Source organism: Plecotus auritus (genome assembly GCF_963455305.1).
Source record: "Plecotus auritus genome assembly, chromosome: 2".
Lineage (NCBI taxonomy): Eukaryota > Metazoa > Chordata > Mammalia > Chiroptera > Vespertilionidae > Plecotus > Plecotus auritus.
Genome location: NC_137771.1, coordinates 127,599,453 through 127,613,358, shown reverse-complemented (window position 1 = coordinate 127,613,358; position 13,906 = coordinate 127,599,453). Strand labels below are relative to the sequence as shown.

The window sequence follows — 13,906 nt, the reverse complement described above, 5'->3', positions numbered from 1 at the left end:
ATGTTTCTTTCATCCACCTAGTCAACTATGACAAAAACCCTAAAAGTCATTTAGGTTCTTTCCTTTCCCTTTCCTACTGTATTTGGTTGATTATTAAATAATATTGACTTTTCTTCCTTAATCTCTGTCAAAGACATCTAAGCAGCCATCTGAATAGCCACTAATATAGTTCTATCCCCTGTCATTATTTTCATGAACTATTACAAACAACCTAATGGTCTCCTGGATTCAAATCCATCATCCCCACTACAGCCAAAAAAACCCTAAAACTAGAATCTCTTCATATTCTTCTACTAACTTACCAACTATCATAAAGATACATATTTCTCCTCCCTAGAGTATACATAAGAGTTATTTTAAAAGATAGTACCACTTAAATAAATTTTCTAAATTTCAAACTTTATGCCTAATTTTATACTTAAGTATCTTTTAATTGTATTTATAATATAAGAAATTGAATTATATACAATTCTCTATTATATGTAATATATTAACATATAGCTATAACTATAGATAGATGAAATTATTCTATATTTATTCCAGTGATTATCTGATTTAAAACCTATGGTTGCATATACAAAGTTAAGAGATTCCCATCAATGAACGGTAGATTATAAATATGTGATAGAATGAAATAGTATAAAGAACACTGAGTCAGAAATTAAGAATCTGAGGGCATTAGTCCTGGTCTGGTCACAGCTACCTTTGAGGTTGGAAAATAATTTAAGGTCCATGTTGTTGAGTTTCCCTGTTCAAAATAAGAAAGGATTTAGGCTGGATTAGAGACAGCAAATATGCCTCAACTCAAGTGCCAACTTCAATCAGTTTTAAGTAGTTGTCTGAAGGAGTAAAGCTATGTATTTGGAATCAGCAACATTGTGCTGAAATCAATTAGGAAGATCTGTAGTGGTTGGGAGGTTGGGGAGATTACAGCATTTATGCCTATATTAGCTATACTAAGACTACATGATCTGTAAGCTTCAGCTCTGTGAATGAATATTTCTGTGCTAGATAAAAAGTACATTAAAATTGTTGGTCTTCTTATTCCTTGGTTGCCTTCAATTGTTCTAATCCCAGATGAATGTGATTCCAATGATATTTCTAATATTTGCTTATTTTATAAATGGCAGACTTTTACAGTATTTTAAACATTTCATTTTAGATCTTCCACCTCCTCCTGTGCCACCACCTGCTATAAAGTCACCCACTGTCCAATCCAAGGCACAGCTGGAAGTACGACCTGTCATGGTGCCAAAACTTCCTTGTATAGAAGCAAGAACAGACAGATCATCAGATAGAAAAGGAGGCAATTATAAGGGGAGGGAAGTATTGGATGGAAGACAAGTTGCTGAAATGCGAACAAATCCAGGTGAACCCAGAGAAACACAGGAACAGCAAAATGATGGGAAAGGACGCGGAAACAAGGCAGCAAAACGGGACCTTCCACCAGCAAAGACTCATCTCATCCAAGGTACTGATTTATTTAAGCACCAAGTAAACATAGATTGAACATATATTTGCAAGGTATGGTGTAAGGTTCTCTAAGGACATATGAAAAGCAGTAAGATTTAGAAATTTGCTCTCTAATGGAGGAGATATGCATATACCCAAATAATTTTTTATAATTTATTCTAATACATTATACAAGACTTCCTTAGATGCCACTTGAGTTGTATTTCAAAAAAGGAAAACATGATTTCTACAGATTATATAGGGAGAAGGGAAGAGCAAATAAAGGAAATAGGTAGTCACTAAACATTCAATATGGAAGTGTGAAATTGAATGTTTAGTGACTACTCCTTTCCAGTTTGGCTGGAGAATAGGATATTTGGGGCTAGGGACACATGGTAAAAGATAAAACTAGAAAGGTGGCTGGGCCAGATTGAGAAGGCCAGGAATACTCGGCTAAAGAGTTTGGGATTTATGATATAGGCAGCAGTGAGCCAACAAATAATTTTGAGCAATAAAATATATAATCAGATTTGTATTTTAGAAAAATAACTGGCAGCACATTATAGTTAAGGAAGAGACTAGAATTAGGTAAATGAAAGTATCAGAAAATTAAAAATAATCTAGATATAAAATATGAAAGTACTGAGTTAAATCAGTTGTGCAATAAAGAGGAGAAAACAGCCTACAAGGTATTTCAGATAGGCCCAATAGGACTTGGTGACTAACTGAATATAGAAAACTAAAATAAAATAGTGGAGTAAAAACAAAAGTTACTCAAGTGTTAATTAGATGGCCTGTAAGATTAGTGGAACATAATTGTGTTAAGCAATGTAGACAAAACAGGGAAAATCATAGATGTGATGGGGAAAATAATTTCAGTTTTGAATAGAGTAAGATGCTGTCAAAAATACAGATATGGGAAAAAATTAATAAGAATTTAGAGAACTAAGTTTAAAAATCAGGAGAAAGGTTACAACTAGAGAGAGGATGTTAGAACTATCACAAAGGTAAAAATTGCATGAATTACAAAGGCCAAATTATCAACAGTGATATACTGGTTAATGTATAGTAATCGATTTTCTAGGAAAAAAACAAAGCAAAACCCTAATTTGTAGCCATTCGCTTCTTTTGTGTAATTACTCCCAAAATGGCTGGTTTCAAGCTACTTATATGAAGTCAGTGGATGTGAAGTTGGAAAGAGATGGATACAATATACTCTGTGAGAATGTGCACACCAGTAGTCAGGGATGATCATATTTAAAGATTAGGCATAGGAACAAAATTCTATGATGCAAACTGAGAAGGACCCACTCAGATATAAAATAACTAAGGTATCCAAACTAGAGAGAATACTATCCTAGAAAGAATGGAGGAGGAAATTTTAAGAAATATGAAATGCCACAAAAATAAAAGTGGAATGTGAATGGTGGTCCACGGTGCAGGTAGGGGAGAATACAAAGATTTTGCAACATGTTGTTTATATGTGATATTCAAAAGAACTATTTTTAGTGAAGTAGTCAGAGGAAAACACAGACTGCAGGGGTGTGAAAGTGAATGGAAACTGTGGAAGGAAGATGGTGAGCACAGGCTCTTTTTAGAAGGTTGGGGAGAGAAAAAAAGGTAGGGAAAGGGTTTGGCAGGAAGGCAGAATCTGTGAGAATGTTTTAGGAAAAGGTATGTGAACATTATTATAGACTAAGAAGAAAAAAACATTTTAGAGGAAGAGATACAAGAAAAGGAAGGTCATTAATGAAGGAGTCAGGAAAAAGTGATAGGGAAATGAATCTTAAAAAGCTAAGGGTACTTTACTGCTCTCTTTTCATTGATATATTTTGGTGAGATCAGACATCAATCTGTTGTTCTGGGTTTTTTTTTTAGGCACCTGGCCATTAGCAACTTCCTTCCATATGGAGGACAGTTTCACTTTGTTCTGTGACAGAAACCTGAACTCTTGACCTAGGGCCAGACTTGGCAGTGAAGTGATGAGTGAAGCTGTGCATTTCAGACAGATGTGTCTACTGCATGTTCACACAGTACTTGGTGACATCACCACAGTATCAGTTTAAGGGACTTACCTTATTTTTATCAGTTAAGCCAAAGATTATCTGAATTTTTGACTCATGGTAACTATACTCCAAGTGATGATTCATAAGTGAAATGTCATGGTCTAAATTATTAGATTTGTATCTTTCCTGAAAGTATGGACCAATTCGCTGCTCATAAACAAGCTCCCTCCCAAGTAGTTGGGTTTCTTCAGGAAATAATTGTATAAACCCAGAAAGAACTTGGTGTATGCAGAATGAGAACAAAGGACTAAGTTATTTATATCAATCTTCACAAATTCAATTAAGTTGTCCTCTGTCTTATAAAAATATTTCTAATGAAAGAACCAACACTGGAACAATCACTCTACAAATAAGGAAACCTATTTCCATGGAAAACACTGTTATACATGACCAGTTATTATTTTATGTCTTGCTTTCCCAAAGTCTTATTTGAACCATAGACCTTTGTGTGTCATTAAATTAATATTTCTATGCATTGCTATAATTTTCACCTTCTTACTCAATTTACATTATTTATAATGAAAGAGGCACCCTTATTTACATGTGTAACAAATGACTGTTTTTAATTAGAGAGAGTGGAATGTCTGGTCTTTTGGCGGACATTTACTCAATTGGTTCAATTTATTTTTACCTATATCAAACATCAACTGTGTTATTAAACATCATACTAGTCCTGAAATCCTATCTAATAAAAGAGTAATATGCAAATTAACCCTCACTCTGCTACACCCACAAGCCACGCCCACCGACCACGCCCACCAGCCAATCAGGCAAATATGCAAATAAACCCAACCAAGATGGCTACGGCCACAGAGAGCAGGAGGGAGGCTTGGGTTTCCCCGGCAATGGAGGAAGCCAAGCTTTCCGCACACCCTGGCCGGTCCAGGCCTCTGCTTAAGGCTACAAAGTTTCAATTATAGAAGATACATAAATCCCCCAAAAAAAGGCTGCCGCCACGGAGCAAGCAGAAGGCTTGGCTCCGCTCCAGGCTACAAAGTTTCAATTGTAGAAGATAAATAAATCCCAGATACCAGGGCCTCCACTTGGGTCACCAGGGGGCGTGGCCAGCCTGCAAACCACCACAGGCCCCTCGCCCAGGCCGCCCCATGCCCCAAGGGAACTCCACCCTGATCCGGGACACCCTTCAAGGCAACCCAGCTGGCCCCCACCCGTGCACCAGGCCTCTATCCTATCTAATAAAAGAGTAATATGCAGATTGACCATCACTCCAACACACAAGATGGCTGCCCCCATGTGGTCAAAGATCCTGCCCCCATGTGGATACAAGATGGCTACCACAAGATGGCAAGCAAGGGAGAGCAGTTGGGAGGGACCAGGCCTTAAAGGGAGGGCAGTTGTGGGCAATCAGGCCAGCAGGGGAGGGCAGTTGGGAGGGACCAGGCTTTCAAGGGAGGGCAGTTGGGGGCGATTAAGCCTGCAGGGGAGGGCAGTTAGGGGTGACCAAGCCAGCAGGGGAGAGCAGTTGGGGGCAACCAGGCCTGCAGGGAAAGGCAGTTAGGAGGGACCCAGGCCTGCAGGGGAGAGCAGTTAGGGGTGACCAGGCCTGCAGGGGAGGGCAGTTAGGGGTGACCAGGCTGGCAGGGGAGCAGTTAGGCATCAATCAGGCTGGCAGGGGAGTGGTTAGGGGGTGATCAGGCTGGCAGGCAGAAGCAGTTAGGGGCAATCAGGAAGGTATGCAGGCAAGCAGTTGGGAGCCAGCAGTCCTGGATTGTGAGGCCCAGTAGGATTGGGCCTAAACGGGCAGTCGGACATCCCTTGAGGGGTCCCAGATTGGAGAGGGTGCAGGCTGGGCTGAGGGACACACACACCCCCGTGCACGAATTTTGTGCACTGGGCCTCTAGTTTATATATAAGCATGAACCTTGACCTCAAGGATCTTATTATCAGAGAGGGAGACAGGTAATCTATAGATTCACAGATGTATTCATAATTGGTATAATGTTCATGCTGCCATGATACTTGATAGTCCAGAGAGGGGACAATTATCCCAATCTTTTGGGAAATGTAAAGAAAAACTTCTTGATCTTTCCTGGTAGAAATGACACATAAGCTGAGTGTTCAGGATGGGTGGAATTTAGCTTGGGTGAGAAGAGTGGATAGAGTGTTCAGGCAGATGAAGTCAGCATGAAAAGCTTTGAGGTACAACTCTGGCCAGGTGGCTCAGTTGGTTGGAGCATCATCCTGTATGCCAGAAGGCTGCAGATTCAATTCCCGGTCAGGGCTCATACCTCGGTTGTGGGTTCAATCCCAGGTCAGGACAGCCAATTAATGTGCCTCTCTCACATCTCTCTCTCCCTTCCCCCCCCCCCCCTCTAAAATCAATAAAAACACATCCTTGGGCAAAAGAAAATAAAAATAAAAAAAGAGAGAGAAAAGCTTTGAGGTACATTGAGGCGACTATAAGAAATTCAGTACCACTAGATAGTAAAGATGAAGCTCTTGAGGTAAATGTAAGCTTAAGTAATAGAGATCCTGTAGTTCTTATAAGAAAATGGTGGCTTAATGAAGATGTTTTAGAGCAGTGGTTCTCAACCTTTCCAATGCCGTGACCCTTTAATACAGTTCCTCATGTTGTGGTGACCCCCAACCATAAAATTATTTTCGTTGCTACTTCATAACTGTAATTTTGCTACTGTTAATGAATCGTAATGTAAATATCTGTGTTTTCCGATGGTCTTAGGCTCTACAGCAGCGGTTCTCAACCTGTGGGTCACGACCCACAGGTTGAGAACCGCTAGCAGGGTCGCTTAAGACCATCGGAAAGCACAGATATTTACATTACGATTCATTAACAGTAGCAAAATTACAGTTATGAAGTAGCAACGAAAATAATTTTATGGTTGGGGGTCACCACAACATGAGGAACTGTATTAAAGGGTCACGGCATTAGAAAGGTTGAGAACCACTGGTTTAGAGGGAAATAACTCAAAAGGCAGAGACTTGTTAAGAGATATTTACAATTCCTGGACAGGAGATGTAGAGAATATAAACCAGGCTATGAGAACAGGGATCATTGAGAGAGAAAATTCAAAATACTTTTTAGAGTTGAAAATCAGCCTCACCTGTTATATGCTGGAATGTTTGGAATTGGGCATTTAAGGTTGTTGGAAGGAAGAGAAAAAGTCTAAAATAATTCCTTTTTTTATTGTTCGTTTTTGATGTCTTAATGACTAGTGATGTCATTAGCTAAGCTTGGGAATACAGGAAGAAGAAATCTCAGGGGAGTGAGTATGATGAAATTAATGTTGGATGTGTTGAGTCTGAGGTACACTCAAGAGGAAATGTTCAATTGACCTGGCCGTAGGAGCCTAAAATTTAGAGCATAGTTCACAGGTTGGAAATACGAATGAATAATTCATCATGTAAATAGCAGTTGAAGCCACTCACCTGTTCACTCAAAACTACTTACTGATGATCTGTTATATGTCAAGCTGGTAGTATATCAGTACAAAATCAGATAAAAATACCCACTCTCATGACAGTTATATTCCAGAAGAGGTTATAGTCTGTGAGAACGGATGAAATCATCCGGAGTGGGAATATGTATATGAACAAATATTGGGCTAAAAGTAGAAACCTGCAGGGCATCAATATCTAAGAGGCACTGCATAAGAAGAACCCATAGAAGTCTGGCCAAGAAGGAAGGAAGACCATAAGCTAAGAGAGTAGTAATGTTTAAAGTGATAGTGGTTTCCAGATTAAGGCCAGAGAAGAATAGAGATAGGACTGAAGCATGGTTAGCATTATCAAAGTCAACAGTGAATTTTCTGTTTCATTGTGGTAATGTGGGCATGAGTAGATTTCCCTGGAATACAGAGTGAATGGGAGTTGTATCTACCAATAGAGTTCAAGTTACTTTTCAAGAAGCTTTGCTGAGCAGTGAGGAAAAAGATATTAATTAACATAGCGCACAAGCTTAAGGGGAAAGTTTTTAGCAAGAGAAGGGTTTTATCATATTGTAGTTTGTCAAAAACTAAAGTCAATAGAGATAAAAAGGTTGCTGAATAGGAGACAAAAGGTGAAGGTTATAGGAGACCAAGTGCTATGAAGTTAAGTTGCAGAAGAAGTGGTCCTCGTGGACTGTGAAACCTCAGTGAGTCTGAAGTCTGTTTCGGGAGTGAAAGTTGTGATGAATAGAATGGAAGGAGAAAGGTAGCATTAAGGAGCAAAAAAAAAGGTTCCATAAGTACATGGTTTGGCTTTCACCAGAAGATAATGTTTTTACACAATGATTTCGAGCTGGTGTTAGTGAGCTACAGACAAGCCGTCCTCCTTTCTGTGGAGAGAACTTTGGTGGAAACCATATTTCATTCACACAATGCGGACAACCGAGGAAAGTACTTGGGGAAGGAAAACAAAACTACATGCAGAGGAGTTGTTTTTTTATGTGTTTGGTGTCCAAAGGGTAGAGTGGGCAGGCTTTGGAGCGAAGTGAGTGGTTGGAGGATGAATCAACAGAACTAGAAACAGATTTAAAGGAGTATGGAGATAGACATTCAGGAGACGTCACTTAACTGGAGTGGCTTGTTTTTGAAGCTAGCAACAATGGGAGGCTTCTGAGATCAGGATTCCACCATGTAAATGTGATGTTGAAATGGAGCTTGATATCTTGTTGTCTGGGAAGTGAACCTGAGCTTGGCTCTGTTTTGGTAGTTAGAGGAGACTGGGCTTCGTTTCTATTAAGTGCCCTAGAATAATTCTTCAGAGTTTACATAGAGATTTTACCATCTCTTCTCTTTTCACATGAATACTAAAAGCTCCACGGGGTGTTTTTAGAAAAATGAAAACTAAAGCCTGAAATAACCCGAGATCACATAGTGAAGGATAGAACTGGAAACCAAATTTGACTCCAGGTTTGGTTTACTTCTTTAAAGATGTTGTTCTCAAGTGATTTTGAGGTGGATAAAAGCTTTTGAGTGGAATCCAACCCCTACTAAGAAAACAGCAAGAGTTGTTATTTTTATTTACAAAATACTGTGCTGACTTATTCATTATCTTACCTAATAATAGAGAAACATGTAAATTGACCGTACCTCCACTACACCCACAGCCAATCAGAGTGAGTATGCAAATTAACCTAACAAAGATGGAAGTTAATTTGCATACATACCTGGGTCCCGGGAACCTCCTCCGCACGCAGGTCACTCCCAGCCGGCCATTGGGCGGAGGCTTTAGGCTTGGGAAGGGGCCGAGCCTGCGATCGGAGGGGCGGCGGGGAACCCCTTCCCAAGCCTAAAGCCTGGGGCAGAGGCTTTAGGCTTGGGAAGAGGCCAAGCCTGCGATCAGAGGTGCCGGAGGGGGGAGGGCCCTTCCCAAGCCTAAAGCCTGGGGCGGAGGCTTTAGGCTTGGGCAGGGGCCGAGCCTGGGATCGGAGGGAAGGGGGAAAAAATCAATGGAAACATATCCTCAGGTGAGGATAAAAAGAAAAACAAAGAAAGAAATGTCATATCCTATGAAAGACACATCTTGAAAATGCTTAAAGAAAGTTGTCATTTTTTCATGGTGAAGGGACTGGAGTCCGCGTTGATGAAAATATCTTGGCAGTTGCGGTGACTGGCAGTGGCTGCAGTAGCGGGGTAATGGGGCTGGTGCCTTCCCCTGATCAGCCTGGTCACCTCCTGCAAAGGGGAACGGGCCTAAGCCAACGGGGAGCAGGCCTAAGCCATCAGTAGGACATCCCCTGAGGGCTCCCAGTATGTGAGAGGGGGCAGGCTGGGCTGAGGGACTCCTCCCCAGTGCACAAATTTTATGCACCGGGCCTCTAGTTGTTATAAAGTGTTTTTAGTTATTCCTCAAAAACATTGATGCTTCCCCATTCAGAATTATAGACATGAGTGATACATTATAGAATGAAAATGTACAATGGTATTAATATGCACTTGTTAAATTTCATTACACAGAGGATATTCTACCTTACTGTAGACCTACTTTTCCGACATCCAATAATCCCAGAGATCCTAGTTCTTCAAGCTCAATGTCATCAAGGGGATCAGGAAGCAGACAAAGAGAACAAGCAAATGTAGGTCGAAGAAATATTGCAGAAATGCAAGTTCTTGGAGGATATGAAAGAGGAGAAGATAATAATGAAGAATTAGAGGTATGTATAACTTTTTTTCATTTCTCAACATTAAACTAGTTATTATATCAGCCTTAAAGTCAGGAGCATCTATCAGTCTATAGAAATGTTATTTTTTATCACAAACCCTAATATCAGTGATGCCAGAAACTATAATTCTGAAAAAATAATTATTTTCTTGAAATGTATTACAAAGTTTTAAATGGTAATAATAGTTTCCTTTTAAATCTAGCGTTCACATTCATACAAGTATTCAGATAAGAAATTTTCATGGCAAGCATGTTCTTAGGAAATAAGAACTATTGATCTAAAAATAATTATAATTCATAGTATTATAGTAAGTTATAAAAACCCAGTAAGGTGACAGTTATATGATGTGAGTGAGGGTATTCTGCCTGTGTTATCTGCCACCCTAGTGATCACTGGGCCCAATCCAGCTGACTTGGCCCACTATCTTTCACCTTCAGTCCTGACACTGACTTTTCCATGTGGAAGAGAACATTTCTTGAGTCAAAGATAAACTTCTTTGTTGGAATCTATAAATAGATATCAGACAGAGTTGGCAATAAATCTTATAATATTTAAAATCGCCTCCCATTTTAAGATTGTGTTTTCTCCACTTCATAAGAAAGCAAGTTGAAGGCAAATTTATTTTTTGCAGATATAGTTGACCCTTGAACAACAGGGCAGTTAGGGACTTTGAACCCTCCTGCCCATGCGGTCAAAAAATGCATATATAACTTTTGATTCCCTCAAAACTTAGCTACTAATAGCCTATTGTTGACTGGAAGCCTTACCAATAGCATGGACGGTCAATTAACTCATATTTTGTATGCCATATGTATTACAAATTAGACTTTTAGAATAAATTAAGCTGTAGAAAACAAAATGTTATTAAGAAAATCATAAGGAAGAGAAAATACATATACAGTATTTATTGAAAAAAAATCTATGTATAGATAGACCCACACAGTTCATACCTGTGTTGTTCAAGGGTCAACTGTATATTTAATCACAAGTATATTGGTAAAGGAGTGTTAAACTGTAACTTGTAAAATATAAAATTAAAAATTGTAAGTAATTATATCTGATTAAATTTCTCATCATGCACAATGTAGTTGGATTTTGAGATTTAGAATAAGAATACTTTCCTCCTGCAAATACTGTTATAAAAGTTGCTATTCAAGTGTTGTGTTGTTGTTTTGTTTTTTAAAGAAGAGACCTTTTGTGGGATGAATAGAGATGAGTATATAGATGACTCCAATATTTAAAACCGGTAAAAGTTGAGCTATAATGCTGAATTGGGATAGGAGGAGTAGAGAACTCAGCCTAATACTGCTCCTCTCTCCCCAGCACCACACCCGCAACACAGACACACTGTGTGGAATGCAGTTGGTACTTGTTACAGAACTATTGGATTTTCTTTCAAAACCAATTAAAGTTGACAAATGAATCGATTGCCATGAGCTCTTTCCAATGTATGCTAGTGAAAGAACGAAAAACCATAAGAATAAAAGCATGTAAATATAAGATAATACTCTAAGATTTATTTTCAAACTTAAAAATAACTTATCTCTTACAGGAAACTGAAAGCTGAAGACTACCAGAGAGGCTTGTGAGATCTAATGTGAAAATTGTCACTCAAGATGCCTCATGTCTGATGACACATGATGCCAGATAAAATGTTCAGTGCAATCAGAGTGTACAAATTGTCGTTTTTATTCCTCTTACTGGAATACCATTTTTAAAAATTTTACTGGGGTTTTATTGTTGTTTGATCCCTATCCCTATGAGGAACCACCCTATTCCTCTCACTGTTGGAACAAACCATTACACTTACTTCCAGCAAGGGAAGTGTTTGAATTCTTGCTTTGGTCATCAGCCAGCAAAAGGGAACAGAATAGTTCTTTTGCATTTTGCCCCTGAGATATGGCATTGCACTGCTTATATACCAAGCCAATTTATAGCAAAATATTGATCAAAGATACAAAATTGATTAATCAACCTCATGCCAAGGGCTCTGAAGATATAGTCTTTCTATAACCAACTGCTAATGCAAATTAAAACACACTTCATTGTAACATGATTTTAAAATCAGTCTTTCATACCACCTTTTCCTGGGAGAAAATAAAAATATAGCAAATGCAGAACCACAATTAATTTGAATGGGGTAGAAACACTGTAAATATATACTCTTTGCAACCCCTGATGATACTTTTTTTTTTTCACTTCATTTCAATCACTGAAGTATATTCTTATTGGAAATGTTCGTCTTTTCGATAAGTAGGGGGAAGCCAGTTGGATCTCTGGTTGTCTAGTCATTGTCATAAGTAAGTCTAGCAAAAACCTTACTCTATTTTTCAATCAAAAACTGATTAAAAATGCATATTACAAACAAATGGATGTTTTTAATGACCAATTGAATAAGAACATCCCTATCTTAACTGGCCTAAATTTCTTCTGGTAGTGTCAGTTCAACTTTCAGAAGTGCCACTTAAGGAAGTCTGATTTTTGTTTTTGTAATGCACTGTTTTTTAAACTTTTTTTTTTTTTTGGTTTTAAAAGCACAATCACTAAACTTTATTTGTAAACCATTGTAACTATTAACCTTTTTTGTCTTATTGAAAAAAAATGTTGAGAAACGTTTTTAACCTGTTTTGTTAATGCTCTATGTTTGTATTTGGAATATTTGAATGATGACAGATGGTGAAGTAACGTGCGTACTTTATTGTGGGCCATAAACCCAGTGGTTCTTACTTTTCCTGGACTTAAGGAAAAAGAGATTTAAGTTTGTTGTGGCCAATGTTGAAACTTACAAGATTTCCTTATAAGCTCAAATAGAGGCGTTATGTGCTTTGATTTGCCAAATAATGCTCTCCGACTGTAGATTTTTATGATCCTTTTTGTCATTATATAAATTTTATTGACTTTATAATTGGTGCTATTTGAAGAAAAAAATATACACTTATTCCTACACAGGTATCAGGCCTGACCACTGGAAAACAAAGCCAAACAAAATGGAACCACAAAAAAAAGCTGGTATTCACCAAAAACTAAATGTGTTCACTTAGATAATTGAAAAGTTACATAGAAAGGGTGTGCAGTACTAGGGGAACAATCCATGTGATTAATGTTTTCATTATGTTCATGTAAGAAGCCTCTTATTTTTAGCCATAATTTTGCATACTGAAAATCCAGTAATCAAAAAAGTAATTTTGTCACATTATTTATTAAAAATGTTCTCAAATACATCATTCTTTCTTGTGTTGATTTCTTTTTTTCATTGTGTGATCAAATTATTCCATTTAATCACAAGGTGTGCTGTCTTAACATTTCACTACTATATTGTCAGACCGTTAAACATTCTGTTTTATGAACAACCAGGTTTTTGTTTTTTTATGGTAAAGAAAAATGCTCCTTTTTTCCACTGAAATTAAAGATGTAAGATGAATGAAAACCTAAAAGTCATTTGATCAGAGAGGAAGGTTTTAATATTAATGTTGTACTGAAATACTTTTGTATGTGTATCTGAATTTCAGTTAACCTATTTCTAAAATAGGATTTGACTGCGATAACTCAGATTTGGGAAGTTTGGGCCATTTGTGTCTGTCAACAAGTAAATTATATAACTACAAAATATTTATCAGTAACTATCTTTCTTGTTACAAATTCATGTGACATTTTAACAATGCAGTACTTATCACATTATTGTTCATTAAAGTCAGCCTATTCAAGTATTCAGCTTTGGGTGCTTGAGATGGGCATCATGTCTTAGAAGTGCCAAGAGCAATAGAATCTAGTGAACATTTTTTTCCTATGACATATACATTGATAATTATTGTGTTGATCACAATTTGAAAATGTAGGAATTTTTTTAAAAGGGGGATTTAATCTGAAATATAATTTCACAAGAATGAAAATCACCAGCATCTACTTAGAAATGAATAGACCTATCAGTAAAAAAATCAGCTTTCAAGTTATTTCAAGCAAAAAAATTGGTGGGACATGTTTAATGACCTAATTTTTCTGTTTCCCTTGATGAGTTGAACATATATAAGTTATTCTCTCTCTTTATTTATAGTATGTGTTATGCATAAAAATTATGTACATCAGAGGGCCTGGCTTTGAGTCTGTTTTGTCACAAACTATGTTTCCTTGGACATGTTACTTGACCTCTAAGTCTCAGGTACTTCACCTGTAAATTTAATGATACCTACCTCATGGAGCTATTGTCATGATTTAGTGCATTAATGTATATGACATGGACTCTGTAAACCTCCCGAACAATAGA

The 13,906-nt window shown here is 37.8% G+C and overlaps 1 protein-coding gene across 8 annotated transcripts in view; it reads left to right on the top strand.

The window, feature by feature from the left end:
* ROBO1 (roundabout guidance receptor 1) overlaps positions 1–12,868 on the top strand; it is a 1,316,070-nt gene extending 1,303,202 nt beyond the window's left edge. For all 8 annotated transcript variants that reach the window (XM_080657733.1, XM_080657738.1, XM_080657736.1 and 5 more), the window contains 3 exons: positions 1,163–1,471; positions 9,440–9,636; positions 11,198–12,868. In XM_080657733.1, coding sequence (XP_080513859.1) covers positions 1,163–1,471; positions 9,440–9,636; positions 11,198–11,212 — 521 coding nt within the window. In that variant the 3' untranslated portion in view covers positions 11,213–12,868. The remainder of the gene's footprint in view (positions 1–1,162; positions 1,472–9,439; positions 9,637–11,197) is intronic.
* The last annotated feature ends 1,038 nt before the right edge of the window (positions 12,869–13,906 follow it).